Source organism: Dama dama, chromosome 23, assembly GCF_033118175.1.
Source record: "Dama dama isolate Ldn47 chromosome 23, ASM3311817v1, whole genome shotgun sequence".
Lineage (NCBI taxonomy): Eukaryota > Metazoa > Chordata > Mammalia > Artiodactyla > Cervidae > Dama > Dama dama.
Window position 1 is genome coordinate 39,955,867 of NC_083703.1, and position 22,049 is coordinate 39,977,915.

At 47.5% G+C, this 22,049-nt stretch overlaps 1 protein-coding gene across 12 annotated transcripts in view; it reads left to right on the plus strand.

The window, feature by feature from the left end:
- Positions 1-22,049, plus strand: part of RIN2 (Ras and Rab interactor 2) — a 212,378-nt gene that overhangs the window by 184,750 nt on the left and 5,579 nt on the right. For all 12 annotated transcript variants that reach the window (XM_061126440.1, XM_061126438.1, XM_061126432.1 and 9 more), the window contains 3 exons: positions 3,256-4,434; positions 15,551-15,856; positions 18,185-18,316. In XM_061126440.1, coding sequence (XP_060982423.1) covers positions 3,256-4,434; positions 15,551-15,856; positions 18,185-18,316 — 1,617 coding nt within the window. The remainder of the gene's footprint in view (positions 1-3,255; positions 4,435-15,550; positions 15,857-18,184; positions 18,317-22,049) is intronic.

Sequence of the window (22,049 nt, forward strand, 5' to 3'; positions counted from 1 at the left end):
TCCCATTGATGAGTTTGAGCTCCCTCAAATGTCCGGCGAGTGTCTGTCATAGGTCCTGCCTTTCTATGGCATATTGCTGGGGAATGGCCGTGCCTGATGGACAGGGAAGTCCAGCTCGGGCACCTCCCCTGCTTGAGTTGTATTCTAGAACACACGGCGTTGACGGCACTTCTGTGCTTGAGGAATCTAACTGCACGGGCTTCCAGGGAACATCTGTCTCAGTTCCTCTCTGTCTCACTTCTGCCCCGGTGTTCTCGGCCACGCCCCTCACCCTGCCCTGCATCCCCACCCAGCCAGCCAGATGTTCACTTCCCCTCGTGCCCCTCAACCCAGCCCCGTGCTGGGCGGTGGATGTTAGGGGCTCAGGACACACCACTCCCCCAACGTCACTTCTGGGTCCTGTTGCTCTGGGGAATCTGTGTGCATTTGACTTTCACACAGACACACACACAGACACACACACACACACACACACAATGTTTTCCTCCTTGATGAGAAAGGGGCATTCTCTTAAGATTTCAGGGCTCCATACTTCAGATAGATGAACAACCAGGCCATGGTATTTGAGTGAGAGTTTGGGATTCAGAAGTGCAAGTCCCGGGATTCTTAGAACCTAAGAAACTGTGATACTTGACCCAGCAAATAAGAAATGTCCTTCCTTGGGCACGTTTTCCCCTTACTCTAAAGAATTTGTTCTGATGGGGGTGCCATTGCCAGGGGAGCCTGCAGAATTCACAGAGAAGCCTGGAGTTAAGAGTCATGGTCCCCTCTGAAACCTAGATTGCCTCAGAAGAATTGCCACATGCGTCCAAGGCCTGCCTGATGGGCAGCTGGGTCGCAGGACAAGGAAGCAGAGTCCTGGTAGAAATAACAGGGCCACATAAGTGTCCCTGCTGAAAAGTCATGCCATCTCTGCCACTGAGCTTTATACACCTTGGAGAGAGTTCAAAGCATTTCCTGAGTTTAAGGTCACATCACCACCTAGATTCTAGCCCTGCTGAGGACGTGTTCCAGGTCTCTTTCCTCTGGTGACCTCCATCCACTGGACTCCTAGGTGGGTGATCCACCTGCTATGTGTGCTTCAGGCCAGGGCTCAAGGACTAGAGTATCTGGGGGCAGCCCTTGCCCCCTGCAAAGGCTGAGGCAAAAAAAAAAAAAAAAAAACTGTTCTGGTGGCCACTCACCAGAAGCAAATTTTTTTTAAAAGCGAAAGTATTAATCGCTCAATCATGTCCCAGTCTCTGTGACCCTGTGGACTGTAACCCACCAGGCTCCTGGGCTCCTCTATCCATGAAGTCTTCAGGCAAGAATACTGGAGTGGGTAGCCTTTCCGTTCTCCTGGGGATCTTCCCAACCCAGGGCTCAAACTCAGGCCTCCTGCATTGCAGGCAGATTCTTTACTGTCTGAGCCACCAGAGAAGCCCATAGATATTCAACGTGTAATTGTTACTGTGCACTTCATTTTGTGAAGAGACATCCCTTTTTAAAACCCTGTACCTCATGTATTTGTTCATCCAACAAGTGTTTCTGGAGGGTCTGCTATATGGCAGCCACAGTAAGGGTTTAAGGATCCATAGGGTCTCTCCCCCTTGCCCACACCCCAGCTTTATAGTCTGTATGGGAACAACACATACACAGGAACTATATGTTCTATATTTGCAAAGTCTTAACAACGGTGACAGTGGGAATTTAAGGAGGCTTAAATTTCAAGCTAGAGCAGCCCTATACTGGCCACTATAAAAATATGTAAGGCCAGCCCGTGTGCACTTTTAAATTTCCTAGTGGCCACATGAAAGAGAATTAAAGGTGCAGTTAATTTTTATAATTTATTTACTATGTGAAATGCTATTTCAATATATCATCCCTATTTTTTAAAATAGTAATGAAATATCTTACCTTCTTTTTTCCTTGCTAAGTGTTTGAAATCCAGTATATATTATATCCTTACAGCACATTTCTATTCACGCACTAAATTTTCAGCAAAAATACATGGATCAGTATCTAGAGTCCATTAAATTTACAACTGACGAAGTAGTTTCGCATACCCAAGTTCCAGACCTACTTGAGTTTCCCAGTAATGGAATTGTCCGGTTTTACATTTAAATGGGTTTACATGAAATAAGATGGAAAATTGAGTCCCTTGTTGCACAAGCTGGATTTCAAGCGCTCACTGGCCACAGGTGGCTGCTGGCTCCCCTGTTGGACAGCACAGACCTAGAGGGAAGGAAGGACGGCAGAAAGCGGGCAACAGGAGCCAAGGTCAGGGCAAGGCGTGGCAAGGAAAAGGCAGGCCCAGGGCTCCCAGCCTCACCCTCTCTCCAGACCCTGGTGACCAGCCATGCTGGGCCCTTAGGAAAGAAACAGTTTCAGCAAACAGAGCAAGGCAAAGCTGTAGAGAGAGCAACCTATTCCAGATGGAAGTAACACCAGGTATTTATCAGCACCACAGCCTCCCTTGATTTGCATGGAAGACCAGCCTGTCCGTCCAAGGACACACAGGCAGGGTGGCTGCAATCACAGCGATGTGCCCCACTCCAGAGTGTGCTGAGCCACAGTGGCCATGGCTAGGAGGCTGGAAGATTTGGGAAGAGTGGGCAGCAAACCACAAAGACGGTCGAACTTGCACTTATCCTTGGCCTGAGCCCAGTTGTGCTGGTTTTTTTTTTTTGCTGATGGGCCCTATGAGTGCATTTTTCCTCCTTTTGGGTTTTAATGCTGAATGTGTAAAACCCCAGGCAGATTGTGTAATGTCCTCAGGCCCAGCTGCTCCTCCTGCCCATTAAAGGGGAACTGCAGACCCTGGGGGGCAGAGGAGGGCACCCCAGGATAAGGGGATCCATCAGAAAGGGTGCTGCTGCTGGGCAGGCAAACTCCCTCTTGGTGGAGCAAGTGGCCCCCCACCCCGGGGACCGCCCCCCCTCCAGCCTTCTCCCAGCTCCCACTCTTCCTTTTTTCTCACCTGGGGGAGGGCTGGGCCCGCTGTAGGCAACAGCCAAGCCATTTCTCAAGAGCCTTGAAGCCCAAAGCCTCCCGAGCCTTCCTGGGAGCCTGCAGCTGGGCCTGGCAGTATTTCCAGCCCTTCCAGTAAAGGAATGCAGTTAAAAGCAAAAAGAGAGAGAGAGAAAGGAAAACACCACACTCCAGCGTAGCACCTCCCCTCCAAAGCCATGCATTGCCAGGCAAGTGTGCTTTTTGTGATGGACCGGCCGAGTGCACTGTATTTACATTCTTGTGTTCACTGATAATGACTTTCAGATTTTTGGAGCTCTCCAGCTGACAACAAACCCCCAAACCCTCCACCTCCCCATAGGCCTCCCTCCTCCGACGGCGGCTACGACGATGGCGTGGGTCCGGCCTCCTCGCGTCAGCTCTGCCTGATAAATGGAGTGCATTCTATAAAAACCAGGACGCCCTCGGAACTGGAGTGCAGCCAGACCAACGGGGCCCTGTGCTTTATTAATCCCCTCTTCTTCAAAGTGCACAGCCAGGACCTCGGCGGGGGCCCCCGGCGGCCCTGCACCCGGACTCCCGACGCGGATGGCACCGAGAGGCCTCGGTCCCCGCCGCCCAGGCCCCCGCCGCCCGCTATTCATAGTCAGCCAGCCGGCCCCCAGCTGGCCGGGCCCGCGGCGCCCCCGGCCGGCATGCCGGAAACCGTCGCCCTGCACCAGCCCGGGGACGCGGCGCGGCTTGGCGCGAAACCCACCCCCGTGCCTCCACCCCGGCTCAAGAAGCAGGCGTCTTTCCTCGAGGCGGAGGGCGGCGCCAAGACCTTGACCGGCGGCCGGCCTCGCCCGGAGCCCGCGGCGGGCCCGGCGAGCTGCGCAGGGGGGGCGCCTGCCCCGGCGGAGACGGAGGCGGAGGCGGTCCTGGCCTCGGGGGATTGCGCAAGGGCCCGGCGCGCCGCCGCCTCGGCCTCGGCATCCCGGCCCCCGTGGCGCGCGGGCCGCCAGCGGCTGAGTGACATGAGCCTTTCCACTTCCTCCTCCGACTCGCTGGACCTGGACCGCAGCATGCCCCTCTTTGGCTACGAGGCGGACACCAACAGCAGCCTGGAGGACTACGACGGCGAGAGCGATCAGGAGACCATGGCCCCCCCCATCAAGTCCAAGAAGAAGCGGAACAGCTCCTTCGTGCTACCCAAGCTCGTCAAGTCCCAGCTTCGCAAGATGAGCGGCGTCTTCAGCTCGTTCCTGACCCCGGAGAAGCGCATGGTGCGCCGGATCGCCGAGCTGGCCCGCGACAAGCGCACCTACTTCGGCTGCTTGGTGCAGGATTACGTGAGCTTCCTGCAGGAGAACAAGGAGTGCCACGTGTCCAGCACCGACCTCCTGCAGACCATCCGGCAGTTCATGACCCAGGTGAAGAACTACCTGTCCCAGAGCTCCGAGCTGGACCCCCCCATCGAATCGCTGATCCCCGAAGACCAGATAGGTGAGTACCACCTTGCCTTTAAAATACGTGTGTGTGTGTGTGTGTGTGTGTGTGTGTAGAATTGCTTATACCTGCTGTCGAGAAAAGATACCAGTGGAATTATTTAAAAACAGAAATTCACAGCCCTAGAAAGAAACTTATGGTTATCAAAGGGGGAAGGGGAGGGAGGGATAGATGAGGAGTTTGGGATTAACAGATACACCCTACTGTAGGTAAAATAGATAAGCAACAAGGACCTACTGTATAGCACAAGGACCTATATACTTAACAGTTTGTAATAACCTATGTGGGAGGAGTCTGAAAAAGAATACATATGTGTGTATCTATATATGTGTGTATATATGTGCTCAGTCACTGGTGTCTGACTCTGTGCAACCCCACAGACTGTAGCTCACCAGACTCCTCTGTCCATGGGCTTCTCCAGGCAAGAATACTGGAGTGGGTTGCCATTTCCTCCTCCAGGATGTGTGTCTATACATATCTGAGTCAGTTTACTATACACCTGAAACTAATAGGACTTTGTAAATCAACTATACTTCAATAAAACGACGATATATTTGTCGCCTATGGCCTGGCAGGACAGTGTAGCCTGTGTTAGTTCTCTTGGGTGGCATTTTCTCTGGAGTTCAAAACAGCAACACACTCCACCCCCCTGGGCTGATCTGAACTAGAAACACAGCTTCTTGAAGTTGACTTCATGTTATATACCTCGCTTCGGGGCTGAGCATCAGGCTCGGACACGTTTGGCGGAGCAACTGATGGGAGCCGCAGATGGGTCTGTTCAGCGGTGGACCATTCCTGTTGCCTGCCTGATTGTGCCTGCCTGATTGTGCGCTCTGTGTGGGCCTTGAGGGTCTTCTGAAGGTGTGTCTCAGCAAGCCGTGGGGGTTTGTGCTGTACTGGTTGGAAAGTACCCTTTTTTACCCTCAGAGGAGGGCAGAGGCCACGGTGTGCAGCTGGGTGAGTTGCCACAGGGAGCAAGCACCAGTGCAGCATAACATGACAACATCAAAACCCCCAGGGACCCCCCTTCCTGTCCCCCTTCTCCCCAAAGGGTAACTGCCCTGTGGGCTTCTAATCACAGAATTCAATAAGTTTGGGAGTAAGCAAAAACAAACAAACAAAAAAGTCAAATGGACAAGTTTGTTTTGTGTATCTTTAAAAATAAGTATCAAATTTTGGAGGTCACATGAAAGGTGTTTTCTCCAAAGTCAAGGGGAAATAACTTTCTTTCTAACCTCGTTGGAGAGCTGAATTGCTAATAGTTACTTTGGCCAAGGGAAGATTGTTGGCAAGACCTCTCTTTTTCCAGGGCTAGAGTCTTAAGGGATTTTTTTTTTTTAACTTCAGAAGATTGACTCTGAAGGACAAATTTCAGAGACCTCATTCACTGGGCAGCAGCGATCAAAAAGAGCTACCCAACTTTTCTAGGCCGTTCATAAAGCAAAGCTGGAATCGGCTTCTTTCTGATTGGGTCTGTTTGTGGAAAGTAGTAAACAGCGTGTGGTTTGCCGGTGGTGTCTCCCCGCCTCTCTCTCCCCCCGCCTCTCCCTGAAGTGAATTTCAGCAGCTTTTTGATTTTCTCACAAAGGAATCAAAGCCTTGTTTGTTTTCCTGTGGCTTGCGCCTGGGTGGGTGGGGCGTGGTTAGAGCCCGGCTGCTGGAGAGAAAGCTGGAAGGAATGTGCCGCAGGATGTGCCTTGGGGATGGAAATGCATGCCTTCGGGACATCGGAAGAGCAGCCCGGCCCTCTCGGTCCCGCCCCCCGAGCCTGCCTCTCAGGGGACACCGGCTCAGACCCCGCACTGGCGGGAGAGCCAGGCGGGCGCTGATGTCAGCGCTGGGCTATGCGGCCGCAGTGCCAGCCAGCCCACGGAGACGAGGCTCCTCCCCGGGGCGCCAGGCCTTGCCTTCCTTCCCCGCCGATGCCGTGAGCACCGACCGGAGCTGCCGGTCCTTCCGGGGGGCGGGGGTGGGGTGGGGTGGTGGGAAGCTCTCCCGCTGGCGTCTCAGAAGGTGACAGTTCAGATAGGGTATTGCTGTTGGTTGGAGCCCGGATCTCATCTTCTCTAAAAACAGATTTGAATGTGGCCAGCAGTCTTTGACACAAACGCTTTGCTGCTCTGGAAAGATGGAGCTTTCCATCTAAAAATCTAAGGTCATGAGGAGGGAAGCTGACATCCAGGCTGCCTGTCCCAGCGCTGGCAGTAGGTCTTGGCCTCAGCCCTGTGAAGCCGGCATCCGTGCGCCCTGGAGCAAGGCTGGGTTCTGCCAACTGGAGCCAGCTGTCCAGGGCTATACCAGCCTAGCCAGTGCAGCTTCTGAACTTTCTTCTTTGGATTCAGAGCCTGTTTTTTTGAGGGGACTTCCCTGGTGGCCCAGTGGTTGCCTTCCACTGGACCACTGGGGAATGTGGGTTCAACCTTTGGTCAGGGAGCTAAGATCTCATGTGCCTCGTGGCCAGAAACACAAAACATAAAACAGAAGCAATATTGCAACAAATTCAATAAAGAGCTTAAAAATGGTCCACATTAAAAAAAAAAAAACTTATAAATTAAAAAAAAAATTTTTTTTACTTTGTTTATTTGGCTTTGCTGGGTCTTTGTTGCTGCACAGGTTCTTCTCTAGTTGTGGCAAGCAGGGGTTACTGTCTAGTTTCGGTGCACGGCTTCTCATTGTGGCAGCTTCTTTTGTTGCAGAGCACAGGCTCTAGCGTGCAGGCTAAGTAGTTATGGCACACGGGTTTAGTTCCCGGAGCAGGGATCAAACCCGTGTCTCCTGCATTGGCAGGCAGATTCTTTACCACTGAACCACCAAGGAAGCCCCCCACCCCAGTTTATTTTTTTTAAACCCTGTGTTTTGAACCTTACCCCTCTCCCTTGCTGGTGCCGATGTTCATATTTTCTCATAAGAAACTAAGGAGATTGGAAAACATTGTTTAATTGTGTTATACACCTAATAGAACTAAAATATTTGTCAATTGTATCTAAATGAAAATTACTTTAAACATTTAATTTGTAAATTCAAGGGATTAGATTCAAGAATAGTAGGCTCACCATTGGTAGAGGCAGCTCAAAGTGCCACTGTCTGCGGATGTGTGGGTGTACCCAGACAACACACAGCCACACTTTTTTATTGTTTGTTTTGTTTAAGCTTTTGCATTAAAGCAGATGCTTCATCATATCTGTTGCTTCATCAATGAAACCATTATTCTGTTTTGAGAAGTGCAGAGAATGTGCTGGGCTTTTGAAATTAAGAGGGAGGCGAGCCAAAGCAGAAGGTGACCTGAGAAACTCATCACGTGCCGAGTTGTGGGGAAAGATGTGATCCTACTGATTAGAAAACCAGTCCCCTTAAATGAGCCAGTTTAGATTCGGACTCTGGCAAGAAAATGGAGTCTAAATGATCTGATCTGTTTTACATATTCCTCAATGACGGGCTCACTAGTTTACTAAGACCTTATTAACACAGTGATTCCTTTGAGTTGTGTGATCAACTCACGGTTGGTACCTTTGTGTAGATTTTGTTCTGTTTTGCAAATTCAGGACCGGAGGTCAAGATGTATAAAGTGACTTGTGGAGGGTTATGCTGCTGGTGGGTAGGAGAGATTGGATTCAGCCTGGGTCTCCTCTTGTTTATCAGTTTATTTTCACCAATCTCACTTCCTGGGAGGTTATAATTCACTTTGAATGGATTCACTTTAAATGCCACCCCCAGGATTCCAAACCTCAAATTTCTTCAGAACCGGTGTCAACTGATGCTTGCTTATAAGGCTTTTCAAGAATACCAGTTGGGTTTCTCTTCTTCAAAAAAAATCTAGTCCTGTCCTCCTTTCCCACAGCTTCTGGGGGAGAGAGTGCTGACTGAGGAGGTGGAAATGTAAAGCCTAGATCTACAGAATCCCATCCTGTCATTAAGGAAGTTGGAGGAGGTATTTCAGTGCTGTAACCCATGTAGAAATCCATCACTCATATGTGAAAAAGAACCATGTGAACACATGTGCATTTAGTGTATGGATACAATGCTAATCTTCACACAGGAGTTCTTCAGTTGCACAGAGAAAAGCCAATGAAAAAACCAAATAGCTCTCACCCAACTACCACTTTGTCCATGTGCTCCTGTCGGAGCCCTGTAGGTCAGCACTTGCCAGGTGAGAATGTTATGATAAACGGTCTCAAAGCTCTAAAATTGCCAGCCTAAATGGTGGTGCCCTATCATAGAGAATTTGACTTCTGTTTAGACTGTTCTTTAAAGCACTGCTGCACAAAACCCTGCCGTGTAGAGGTTCTTGAACAGATGTTGGTTGATTGACATCAGCTTTGCTCTCCTGGTAGGAGGATGAGATAAGTTCCCATTCGACCTAGCTCTCTCTTGATTCCAGGGCCCCGTATCGTGTTTCCCTTGTGGCAAGCTCTCTACCTTCCACTCTGCACAAGTGGTACGTGCAGGGACAAGCAACTGCTTTAACAAAAGCATGTATACCATTTGGCATCCTCCTCAAAAGCCCAGGATCTGTAACTCATGGACAGAGTGAAGTGTACTCACTCCTGAGTGCCCCGCCCAGTAAGGTATAGACCCTGTGACATCCTTTGTTATCCCAACACTTGCTCCTTATTGGTGGGTTTCACATCACACCACTTCCGCTTCAGTCTCTTTCAACCAATGAGAGAACTTAGTCCCAACTTTCTGGTAGTGAAATCTACACTTTACAGAACTTGTTGCATTTTTGTGGATACTGTTTTGATTTTCTTCGAGCAAAAGAATTTTTACTTCTGATTTGATATTAATCTTAAGGAAATCCCTCTGTTTTCAAGTCTTGTTTCAAGAAAAACAAAATTTTTCCAACTCCCAAAAATGTTAGTAATCCTCAACTTTCTATTTCATTCAAATTGCACACAAACACTCAACAAAGATACAGAGAAGCCAACTGTATTTCTAAAAGTCAGTAATGAGAAACAAGATATGGTTTTGCTTTCTTTAGTGGCTGTCAAAATGTGTATTTTCTCTGAAGGGTATTACCATTATTTGAAGAAAAAGTAGCCTTAAACCCAATTCCCACATATTTCAAAGAGAACATCAATTTACTTACATGAATGTTTTATTTTCTTTATAGAGAAATGTGGTTAAACACTAGAGAGTCTAGTGTGCTTAAGAAAGAAGTCTGAAGTCATTCCTTGAGCTTTAAACAATGAAAACTTCCTTGCTTCATATCATTTTTTTAAATGAGCATTCAAGCCTGGGGATTCCCAGATGGTGCAGTCATAAAGAATCTGCCTGCCAATGCAGGAGAGTGGGTTCAGTTCCCTGGGTTGGAAAGATCCCCTGGAGGAGGAAATGGCAACACACTCCAGTATTCTTGCCTGGGAAATCTCATGGACTGAGGAGCCTGGCTGGCTACATAGAGTCCATGAGGTCTCAAAGAGCTGGATACGACTGAGCATGCACGCATAAGTCTAACTCAAGCTTCAAAATCTAGCGTGATTTACTTTGAAGTTTGAATTCAGAGTTTGGTTTAATCCCTTGAGTTATTGCGTTACCTGCTCTGTTTTAGACAGAGTCCTTCTGAAAGTCGTAGGCTGAGAGGCATAGTGGTGCCAAGTTAAGAGTTAAGCCACGGTGATTCTGACTTCCGACCTAGTCCTTGCGTCCATGTCACCTGGAAGGAGAGGATCTCTTTGTACATCATCAAAAGGTACAGAGCAGGAGGAAGATCGACCTCTTGCAGCCTAGGGAAAGCACGTCTATATTATTTTTGAAAATTAGTTTAAATAGATAGAAGACCGCCCCTCTTTTCCTGACCACAGCTCAGACTGGACTGTGGATTCAAGTCCCAGCTCTGCTGCCGCTGAGCTGTGTGTGCTTGGTCATGTGTCTTAACCTCTCTGTGCCTCCGTTTCTTCACCTGCTGCAGGCTTACCAAGCACCACTGTGCCCGCTGCACTGACACTCACTCCCCTCCTGGATTTCCAGTACCTGCAGCATTTTCCCGCCAGTCCAGCTTGGATGGAAAGGGGAAGTGGGGAGGATTAATGCTCGCCCCACTCTGGGGAAGCCACCCTCCGGCAGGGAGTGAGGGAGCAGGTGTGTGAGGCCCTAGCTGCCTCCCCTGGGGGGCGGCTAGCTCTGAGGCATCCCTGTGCTACCTCTCTTCCCAGTGGTAACTGGCTAACAAAGCACAGGGCATTGGCTGCCTCCCTGCTTCGGGGACCTGAGCTACCTGGGCTCCTCTCCCAGGGGAACCACTCAACTCTAATCCGTTTGTCTCTGGGTGGGCTTCTAGAAGACCCAAAGGAAAAACACATAGGAGTTATGTATTCATGTCAGTCAAAGGGTAGTTTAAATACATGTAAAGTACATAAAAGTGTTTGGAATGCTTGGAAAGCAGTGAGTACCCCGTCCAGCTCAGCCCTGATCTTTAATCCAGCTATGCAGCCAGAGGTGACCATGTTAGCACCAAAAGACAGAACCGGCTCCTCTTGCCCTTCTCGTACAGAGCGAGTGCCACTATGCTATTTCCTGACTTCTTTGCAGTAGGAACAACCAGGTTCTCCACCGTCCAGGGAAAGTCGTTTAACTTCTGTGCATTGTGACAGGGCTGAAGCGAGGGCCAGCACAGGCACAGGCTTCTGTAACCACCCCTTGTCCCAGGAACTGTGAAAACAGACGTCCCCATCACTATTTGCGATGGTGCACGTTTGCATTTCACAGTTTGAGTTCCCCGCAACAAAGGTCTGCCTCTTGTCATCAAACGTTAACTTCTATTTCTTCTACTTTACTTTCTTGAAAGAATGCTAGAACTTAAATAAGCCAAGAGGCTATATGACCTCACTTCATCTTTGAGCTTTGTCATGTAGGCTGCAACCTACCCCTTTTGGACATCATGTTGTTTAGACTCTGGGTTCTGTTAGAATTCCTGGAGAATACTGGGAATTATTTTAATCATCAGTTAGGTTCAGAGTGCTCCTTCTGTCTTCCCTGCCCTGGGTGAGGAGTAGATGGCAGTTCAGAAGTTGCAGGCAGTGACAGTCAGAGAGGTGAAGTGATGAGGCCAGAGTCACTTAGAAAGACACAGCTGGGCTGGCTGCCAGGCCACCTCCTCTCACTCTTTCTAAGACACGCGCCCTCGCTGAACTTCAGCTTCTGGACTCTCGCTTCCTCTTTGGCAGAAGCAGGGGAGCAGAAAGTGTCCAGACGAGCTGATGAGTGAGCCTGTCCTGTGATGGGTCCCTGTTTCATGCCTGACTTTCTCTGGAATCTGTGCCTCCGATCAGAGGGAAGTGACAGACCTTAGGCTTCTGTCCTCATTCCTAAGACGGGGGCGATCGTGTCATGGCTCTAGAGGCCAACACGTTGAGCGCTTTCTGTAAATCACTGCATTTACAGGTCTCAGTAAGGCAGGGAGCTCTAGGCTGATGCCCCTGACTGCTTCCCTGAGTGGATGAACTTTGGAACCAGTTGATAGGATCTCTATAAATATTTTCAAAAACTGTGTTTCCACTGGGTTATCCCATTAGCAATCGGTTTCTCACACTCAAAATGTAATAGTGCACACAGTTCTCCGGCATCTTTTTATTTCCTTGTAGATAAACACAGTTGACATAACCAGAGTTCGTGGGCTTGAATCCTGGCTTCCCTTGGTACCTGTGTGGCATCCATGTCTCTGGGTTTCCTCAGCTCTAAAATAAATCACGGTCTTCCCACCAGGGGTTTGGTGGAGGAGCTGAAGAGTCAGTGCGTGTAAAGTGCCTAGAACAGCATCATTCTTGGATGTAAAGCAACCAGAGAGGGTAGGGGAAAACAGATAGTAGTAATTTATAAGCCACATGACTGATCTGATCTGTTCTTTCCTTTTGTTCTGAGCTAGTCTATGTTCTGAAAGATTTTCTGTTTCTTTTGTTTCCTAAAATCATTTTTCCTTCTTGCTTCATAAGCAAGACCTTCTTTTCCTATTTGAGAGAATCATTCAGGTACTGGGTCCTTGTCATTTGGACTTTTTTTCTTATTCATTGTATTTATTAAAGATTTGTGAGGATGGGGAGGGGTGGTTAGGAGTAAAGACCTGAAAAAGAAAGCAGAGAGACCAGTTTTATCTTATTTCTAAATTATAACCTTTTAAAAATGTTCTAAAAATTTGTTTGGGAATTTTAAGGCAATGGGTCCTGGATATCAACCCTCCTAGCAGATTTCCACTGTTGCATTTGCTATTAAGAGTGGAGTTTGTGGCTCAAAGGCCAGTATCAGCACCCCTTCCCTGGGGACAAGGATGAGTTGCTCAAGAGACTCACTCAGCTGGCTGGTGACGAGCTATCTGCTGTCAGCCCCAGGAACAGCGTAGAACCTTTTGGAGATGGTTTGTGTGCACACTCTGGCCCTGAGATGATCAGACTTGCTTGGAATTTAAAAGTTGCCCTTGGGGTTCAAGGTGAAATGCTCAGGCTGGTCTCTAGGTGTTTTCTGTTGGCTTGATTTATACACATGGCTATTGAGGTTTAACATATATCCATGAAGTGTATAAATTTCAAGTGCTCAGCTTGACAATTTTTTATCCATGTAGCCACCACAGGCATCCACCGTCTCCATCACCTGGAAGTGTCCCCCGAAGCCCCGTTTATTTCTCAGGGTGACTGCCATCCTGACCTGCCATCATAAGTTGGTTTTGTCTGTCCTAGAGCTTTGTGTAAGCATCATGCTAAAGGAGACAACTCTTGTGTGTCTGGCTTTTTTGACACAGATTTTATCTTGGAGACTCAGCCAGTTGTGTCTGGAGCAGCAACCTGCTCTTTGTCATGGAATGAATCTTCCATTATCTGCATTCCATTTTCTGAATTCCATTGTGTGTATATCTCCTGGCATCCATGCCATTGGGTTGGGCCTTGGGTGCTTTCTAGTTTGAGCCTGTTATGAGTAACGCTGCTCCCAACATTCATGTGCATCCTAATTAATGATTGACGTGGCTTTCTCCTCCCTTGGTGACCTCCTTCCAGCAAAGGGAGGGGTCACCAGGAATGTAGCTGCAGAATCTTTGGATAGAGCAGTAAACTGGTGAATGTTTATGAAACACCATGAACTTTAGAACTAAGATAGCATTGACTTTGAAAAGCAGGGTGTTCAGTTTTATGGGCTCAAGCAAACCATTAGACATCTCCAAGTCTGTTTCCTCATCTATAAAAAGCCCTAATAGTCATATTGTGCAAAAATAATAGAGATACTATAGAATTAGATGAGATAATGAAATAAAGCCTAGCCCAACTGGGCACCCAATGTTAATTACTATTGTTGACTTTTCATCCTAGTGGCCATTGGAAGTGAAGTCAGAGATGCTATATGACTTTCTAGAAGTTTATTGACACAGCATAACCACTGCAATCTTGGTTTTAATTTAAAACAGTAATTTGTTTCAATGCCAGATGTGAAAAAATGTTGTTCTGTTTTTCTTCTTACTGTATAACCTCTTTTGCTTCAACCTTGGTTTCTATTGGTATGTCCTGCTTAGATTTCTCTTTGTCCCTGATCTTCTAATAATAGATAATCATTTAGAGTCCGTGTCATCTGATGTCTGTCAGGAATGCCAAGGGCCAGAGAGATAACTTGGCTATTTCTGTGGGTTCCTGGGCTTCCAAGATGAAATCGTATCCCCAAGTGTCATATCCTTGGGGTGGTTGCTACCCAGGCAACTTTGATGAGAACGTGAAACATTTGAGGTTGAAAAACTGATGTGGAAGAAGCAGAGAGCCTCTCATGGCACAGACCCTCTTCAGACCCGGGCTCCAGCTTCGTGGTCCTGGTCCCTGTACCATCAGCCAAGAAGGCTTCTCCTCTGGGCAAACCATTCCAAGAAAGAGGGGGAAATAATGTCTCCCACACCTAAGGATATTTCCTAATTCTGAACAGAGACTCACTTCAAGAATTTTTAAATTTTCATTTTGAAATCAGTTCAGACATTCAAAAAAGTTGCAAAAAGTCAATGAAGAAATCATGTCTGCCCTTCACCCAGATTCCCAGTGTTAGTGATTTCCTGTTGACACACGCATGCGTGCTCACACATGCACAGACACACATATACACATGCACACATCCCCTCCTTTTATCTAGACCATGAGAGCTAGTTGCAGGCATTGTATCCCTTTTTCCCTAAATACTTAGTGGGTATTTATCTAAAAATAGGGACATTGTGTTACAAAACTGCAGTAACATTAACTTTCATTAACTTTCAGGGAAGAGTCATTCTGTGAGAAAGAGCACACTGTTGCTCCAGGCACAGCTGGCCGAGTCTCCAAGATACAGTCTGTGTGAAAGAAGCCAGATGCATTGTTAACGATGTTATCTAATCTGCAGACTTTATTCAGATCTCATCTAATGCCCCACTATGTCCTTTATAGTAAATGACAGAAAGACTTTTTTGGTCCAGAATCCAATCCAAGATACCATGTGTATTTAGTTGAATTTTTCCCTCAGGAAATATTTTGAGGGAGCTGGAACCCTTGCCATTAGCAAATCCTTCTTTTAACATAACACATTTGCTTAGCTGTTCACTGGCTCCTCAGTGGAAAGACTGGGTAGAAAGCATACCTTCTTGAATATTCACCTGTGCTTATGGGTGAGAAGGTGTAAAAGTAGTTAAAACAAATATATTCAGTTGTATTGACTGCATGCAAGAGAGACTATAAGACTGTTAGGGAAGATTCACTCTTCTTGGCTCTTCACTGAAGAAAAAAGAAACGTTGGTGTGTGAATGCATGTGTGCTATGCTTAGTCACTCAGTGTCTGACTCTCTGCGACCCCATGGGCTGTAGCCCTCCAGGCTTCTCTGTCCATGGGGATTCTGCAGGCAAGAACACTGGAGTGGGTTGCCATTTCCTTCTCCAGGGGATCCTCCCAACCCAGGGATCGAACCCAGGTCTCCCACACTGCAGGCAGATTTTTTACTGTCCTAGCCACCAGGAAAGCCCAGTATGTAAATGATGTGGGGCTAAATTTTGGTTGATTGGCTGTGCAGTTGGGACATGTCTGCCTGATAACCAATGCACAGAGTTGCAGGTGTGCATTTCCAGAAAGCAGACCTTATGTTTCTTCTTTCTTCAGACAATGGTCACAGTAGCTATGCTTTCTTTGGCAGATGTGGTGCTGGAGAAAGCCATGCACAAGTGCATCCTGAAGCCCCTGAAGGGCCATGTCGAGGCCATGCTGAAGCACTTCCACGTCGCCGATGGCTCATGGAAACAACTCAAGGAGAACCTGCAGCTCGTGCGGCAGAGAAATCCACAGGAGCTGGGCGTCTTCGCCCCCACCCCTGACTTTGTAGACGTGGAGAAAATCAAGGTCAAGTTCATGACCATGCAGAAGATGTATTCGCCAGAAAAGAAGGTCATGCTGCTGCTGAGAGTCTGCAAGCTCATCTATACCGTCATGGAGAACAACTCAGGTGAGGCCACCACCCCATCCAGGCTCTTGGCCCTCCGATGGGGCTGGGACGTGTTGGGCTTTCCAATCCCCAACTGCTCTTCCTTTCAGCTTCTTGACTTCACCAAGGGGCTCACAAAAATGCAAATTAGTCCACATGCAACAAACTAACAGCACCAAAAATCCAGGGCAGGGCAACAATGAGTTTTGTACAATGCCAGTTTATAAAAGCTTTAGTTCAGAAACTTCCCAGACAATCCAGTGGTTAAGATTCTGCACTTCTAATGCAGAGGGCAAGAGTTAGACACCTGGTCAGGGATCTAAGATCCCACAGGCATTGTGGCCAAAACATCAAAACAAATAGAAGCAGTATTGTAACAAATTCAATGAAGACTTTAAAAATTGGTCCATATCCAAAAAAGAAAAAAAAAAACCCTTAAAAAAGTTATGTTAAGCTAAAAAAAAAAAAGATTTAATTCAGGGCAGTGGATACAGACTCAGTCTTGGGTCTGAGTTGAGACCCTGGGTCTGGGAATGGGTTCATTAACTGTGGGGCTTCAACCTCTGTAATCAACCTTCCAAGCTGCGGTTCTGTTCTTGTCCTGGGTGTGACCCTAGCCTTCCTCCTAAGGTGGGCATTAGACAGATCAATGTTTGCATAGCCCCAAGCATGGTGGAGATAGTCCCGATTATTCCTGTTGTTACTGCATTCTGGCTAGTGAGAGCCTGTGTCCGTGATAGCATGTCAGAAACTTGGAGCGTTCAGGTCTCATTACAGTCATTTATTGGTCACCCCTTCTTTGCTCTGAGCTGATGCAGTGCAATAGGAATTCACACGTGTCAGCCCTCAGGTTTCCCCAGGGCTGCTATTTGTAGATGCGAGAGTGACCCTGATTTATGGGTAGTGATGAGCCCTGTGGTACCCCAGGTCTTGGGCGAGCCGTTTTAATTCCCTGGATGATCACAGTGTTTCCAGTGAGCGAAATTGCTTCATGGAGAGGCAGCAGAGAGAAAACACAGGCTCTGTTTTCTCACGGCTGGGGGAGGTCACCATGAGCATGCACTTTGCTGATTGTTGAGCAGAAATGTTAACACATGAGCTCCTGGGCTGGTGATGCTGGCGGATGAACACCGCTTCTGAAGCATACTTCACATGCAAGAAATGGATTTTCTTTTATTTTTTGGCTGAGCCAAGCAGCATGTGGGTCTTAGTTCACCAACCAGGAGTCAAACTTGCGCCCTCTGCCTTGGAAGTGCAGGATCTTAACCCCTGGACGGCCAGGGACGTCCCAAGAAGTATATTTTCTGTAGCCTGTCAAATTATAAGAAGTCCCCCATGTTATATCTGCACAGGATTCTGTTCTTAGGCAGTTTCTCAACCTCAGCACTAATAATATTACAGCCAGCTAGTCCTTTGCTGTGGGAACGTCCCACTTCCTCTAGGAAGTTTATCAGCATCCGGATGCTTGCTGTTTGCACGCCCACCCTCCTGTCATGAGTGTGAAGGATGTCTCCAGACAATGCCAGACTTCTCTGGGAGGCAAGAGTCACCACTAGTTGAGAATCTCTGTCGTGATAAAACATAGTACGGACTGACCATTTTTTTGGTCAGATATTAATCAGATGTATTTATTTGATGTCCACTGATGGAGCACATTTAAGTCACACTGAAGACGGAGAAGGACGAGTTGTTCCTTGCTGAAGTTGGTTTTGGTCACTATGGTTTGGTTAATTTGGACAGAAAGCAATAGGAAGACACAAAGGAGAAACATCCTAAGTAGACACTTAACGCAAAATGTTTTATTCTGTCACTTGCTGAAAAGTGAAACCCTTTAAAAAAAAAAAAGGACTCTTATTGCACGTGTGTGTGTGCTCAGTCATGTCCGACTCTTTGCGACCCAATGGACTGTAGCCCGGTAGGCTTCTCTGTCCATGTGATTCCCCTGGCAAGAATGCTGGAGTGGGTTGCCCACTCCAGTAGATCCAGGGGATCTTCCCAACCCAGGGATCAAGCCTGCGTCTACCTGCCTCTCCTGCATTGAGGCGGATTCTTTACTGCTGAGCCACCAGGGAAGCCCTGATATATTGCATGTGTTGAGGCAAATCATGGAAATGGGAAAACAATCTTCCCTGTGTTCATTGACTTGGACATTCATCCTGAAATTCTGAGTTAGGGTCAGCCTCTGATGAGGGCAGTGGGAAGGAGCCCTCCCCACTGTAGGATTCCAGAAATACCCACCTCACTTCCCCTGCATGGCTCTTTGCTAATAAAAGCAGCAAGTAGGACATGAAAGGGAGAAATGCAGCTAAAAATAACCCGTCTGTCCCCACCCCTTTCTTCCTACTCCAGGGAGGATGTACGGAGCAGATGACTTTTTGCCGGTCCTGACCTATGTCATAGCGCAGTGTGACATGCTGGAGCTAGACACGGAGGTCGAATACATGATGGAGCTTCTGGATCCGTCCCTGCTACATGGAGAAGGTAGCGGACATTTGGAGAAGTGGGAGGAACTGGGTGCTTTTCTTCATTTTTATTTTCTTTTCTTTGTAAATTGAGGCAGAGTTTGCAGAACATGAGATAACCATTTGAAAATGAGCAATGCAGTAGCCCTTAGTACATTCATGGTTAAACTAAAATTAACTATTGTAAAGTGGACAATTCAGTAGCGTTTAGTCCAGTTGCAATTTGGGGCAATCCTCCAACTCTTTTCAGCGCCCAAACATCTTCATCCCCCCAAATAAAACCTCAGATCCACCTGGCACTTACATGGGTGCTTCTTGACATATTCAGGGTTAACGGCCATTTTAGTTTTGTTCATTTGTGAGAAGGTACTGACTTTTTTCCAGATTACAGAAGTCATAATGTTCGTCGCAGAAAATTTGGAAAAGTCAAAAAAACACACAAAATAATGCAACCCTGCCATAATTATACTTCACCAAGATTGCTTAGTTGCAGTAAAGAAAAAAAAAATACCATTCAGTAGAATCAGGGACTTAAAAGAAATGGTTTCTTTGATTTCACAGGAAAACTGTAAAGTTTTCCTGCAGAATATTTCCACTGCCAGCATAACTGCCCACTGTTGTGTCAGTGAATCGGACAAAGGCCTGTCTTTTGTTTTCATCTTTATTCTTTAAATTTGGTTTTCAAGATGAAAATAGCATCAGTGATTTCCTTTTCTTACAAAAAAAGAAAAAAAATAGCACCTGCTCATCATTCACATAAAACCACAGCGGATTAAAAAAATCTGGGCAATTTGCTTTCAACTTACTTTGTCAGTTCAGTCGTCCTCCTCCTGTCTGCCTCATTCCAACAAGTCTTCACAGGAATCCCTGTCCTTACACAGGGTTAAGTATTTTATCATGGAAATAATTAGGGTGTTTGTCACCGTGGTGCACAGGCCTGAAATAACGAGGACTCTTGTATGAGCTTGTCTTAAAGGGGAGCAGATCGGAGCTTGTTCGGCCTGTGTGTCCTGACAGTTCATTTCATGTGTCTCAGCCCACATGGACTCTGAGTGATGAATTGGCGCCTAACATTTTTTCCTCTAGTGAGTTTTAGTCTGGGCTTGAGTGGAAAGGTCCATCCACATGCCGATGGGATTCCCTAGAGAATGTAGCATCCCGGGATTTTCCCTGGAGGAGACGGCAGTGCACTGTCACCCCCCAAACGTGTGCATTAGTTCCCTTGGTCCCCAGGGCCTGGCTCTGGGTCAGAGGGTCTGGCCTCCAGGGAGCCCTGTGGTCCCCCTCCACCCCTGCAGGGACCCGCTGACTCAGGACCAGTGATGAGTATCTTTTCATCCATCCCTTTACCTCTTCCCAGTTTATCTCCCCTCATTAATATAAACCAATGCTGAGGCCGGACCCTCCAGGATAAACTGCCCAGACCCTGCCTGGAGACTTCCTCCCCGGCTCTGCCCTGGGATTCCCAGGAGGGAGGAAGCATGTGGCTTTGTCCAGGGACCAGGAGGAAACATACATTCATTTCCATGCCCTTCTTTTCTTTCTTCCATGGCATTATTATTATAATTGTATATGCAGCGAGGGTTATTTTGAGCTTCAGTCATGTTTAATTCTACTAATAAGTGTGCTGAACTCCTGGGGCTTTGGGGAAAGGACATGCCAGCCTCCCTCAGAAAATTACCATTCTGTTGCTGACAGTGTGTACTTGGGACAAACACATGCTTACATCCTGTGACCTGAGGATGGAGACAGCCACTTCCTGTCATTTTTCCCAGCATTTCTCCAGAGTGAGGCATTGCTCAGGGTACTGTGTCAGTGACAGGTGGGCAGGTCCTCACCTCCGGGAATCACAGAGAAAGACAAGGACGCAGCTAGAAAACACACAGAGCAGTCAGTCAGCTCGGGGTTTCATTGGAGCCCGCCTTCACTCAGCCATGTCCTGGCTTCTGGGCTCCTTGCTGGGAGAACCGGGCGGCCCTGTCAGGCCGGCAGACCAGGAGGAGATGCACAGCTGGTCCTGCCCTGCATCCTGCCCCACAGCCCAAAGCACAGCCCACATCAGTTTTTTGCTGTTGAAGCAGGTCGTTTCATTTACGGAAAAGACGTCATAGAATCCCTTTGACATGTACAGCCCTAGTGGCAGGGTTAGTTTTGCTGAAATTTGAACCTTACTCTAATTGCATCCACATGTTTCCAAGTGTGGTCAGTTTTGTGCTTCCAGCATTTGGCGTTTTCCCCTCAGTGGCCTGAACTTTGAGCCATAGAGTGAAAAATTTGACATTCAAAGGAAACCACCCCCATCCCCAACTCAACAGTGGTCGTCCCTCCAAGTCCGAGCTCCAATTCTGACACCTCCACAAGCCTCTCTTGAGTCCTTAGGTCCATATTGGTTTTTCCTGAAATCCTCTGTGTCACATTTAAATTCCATACTACTGAGTTTCCCACTCAATCATGTGATTTGTTCATGGGTAAAATATTTAGTAAAACTCAGCCACTTGAAACTCTCTACTGTGTACTGTGGGGGCTGCCCTAGGAAGCTTACAGCTGAGTGGTAAATCTGCCAAATTAGTCAAATGATTCTGAACAAAAAGGCTGACCTATGATGGATGCATAGCAGGTGTGCTGCTCAGAGTGGGCGAGAGGATGCTACAGTAAGTGATAACCTCCAGGGATGTCCCTAGTGGTCCAGTGGTTAGGACTTCGCCTTTCAATGCAGGGGATGCAAGTTCGATCCCTGGTTGGGGAGCTAAGCTCCTGCATGCCTCCCTGCCAAAAAACCAAATCATAAAACAGAAGCAATATTGTAACAAACTCAGCAAAGACGTTCAAAATGGTCCACATCAAAAAAAATCTTAAAAAAAAAAAAAAAATGACCCCCAAATCTCTGCCAGTGACCTGAAAACCACAAAATTGTTTCTCAGATTCCACGTCCAGTATGACTTAGGGGGGCATTCAACTCGTTTCCTAGATGGTGGACCACCTGCCATCTCGAGTGTTGCCACTCGTTGACCAGAGAGAAAGTTCTCTAGGGTCTTGTGTTAACACTCAATACTTTGGTGATGGAAGTGACACTTGGCAGACAAAACTCATTTAACCACAGCTAACTTCTGGTCCCTGCATGAATAACACACCAATATCCATTTTCTTTTAATGCATTTATGGAGCAGGGACTCAGATTCTAATTTTTACAAACCCAGCCCGGCTCTGTACCTGGCTCAAGGTGGAGATTCAACAGGTATTTGGACGAAGAATGTCTCTCAGTCCAAAACGTGCAGTGTCCAGTTGCGGAGTTTGTAATAAGCATCTAGTGCGCCCTCTAGTGTTTCCTCCAGCGAGGAGCTTTCCAAGTGCCAGAAAGGCACCTCATCGTATTGGGTTAGCTAAAAAGTTCTTTCCGGTTTTCCTGTGACATCTTTGAGGAAAACCAGAATGAACTTATTGGACAACCCTATAGTTTAGGACCAAACTGTGAACACATTTACATGCCTTTCAGAGTATTGTAAGTGTTTTTAACACCCCCTCAGACATCAGAGGGCTTCCCTAGTGGTTCATGTGGTAAAGAATACGCCTGCAATGTGGGAGACCCCCGGGTCGATTCCTGGGTCGGGAAGATCCCCTGGAGAAGGGAAAGGCTACTCACTCCAGTATTCTTGCCTGGAGAATCCTCGTGAACAGGGGAGCCTGGTGGGCTACAGTCCATGGGGTCACAAAGAGTTAGACACAACTGTGCAACTCAGCGCAGCACAAACAGG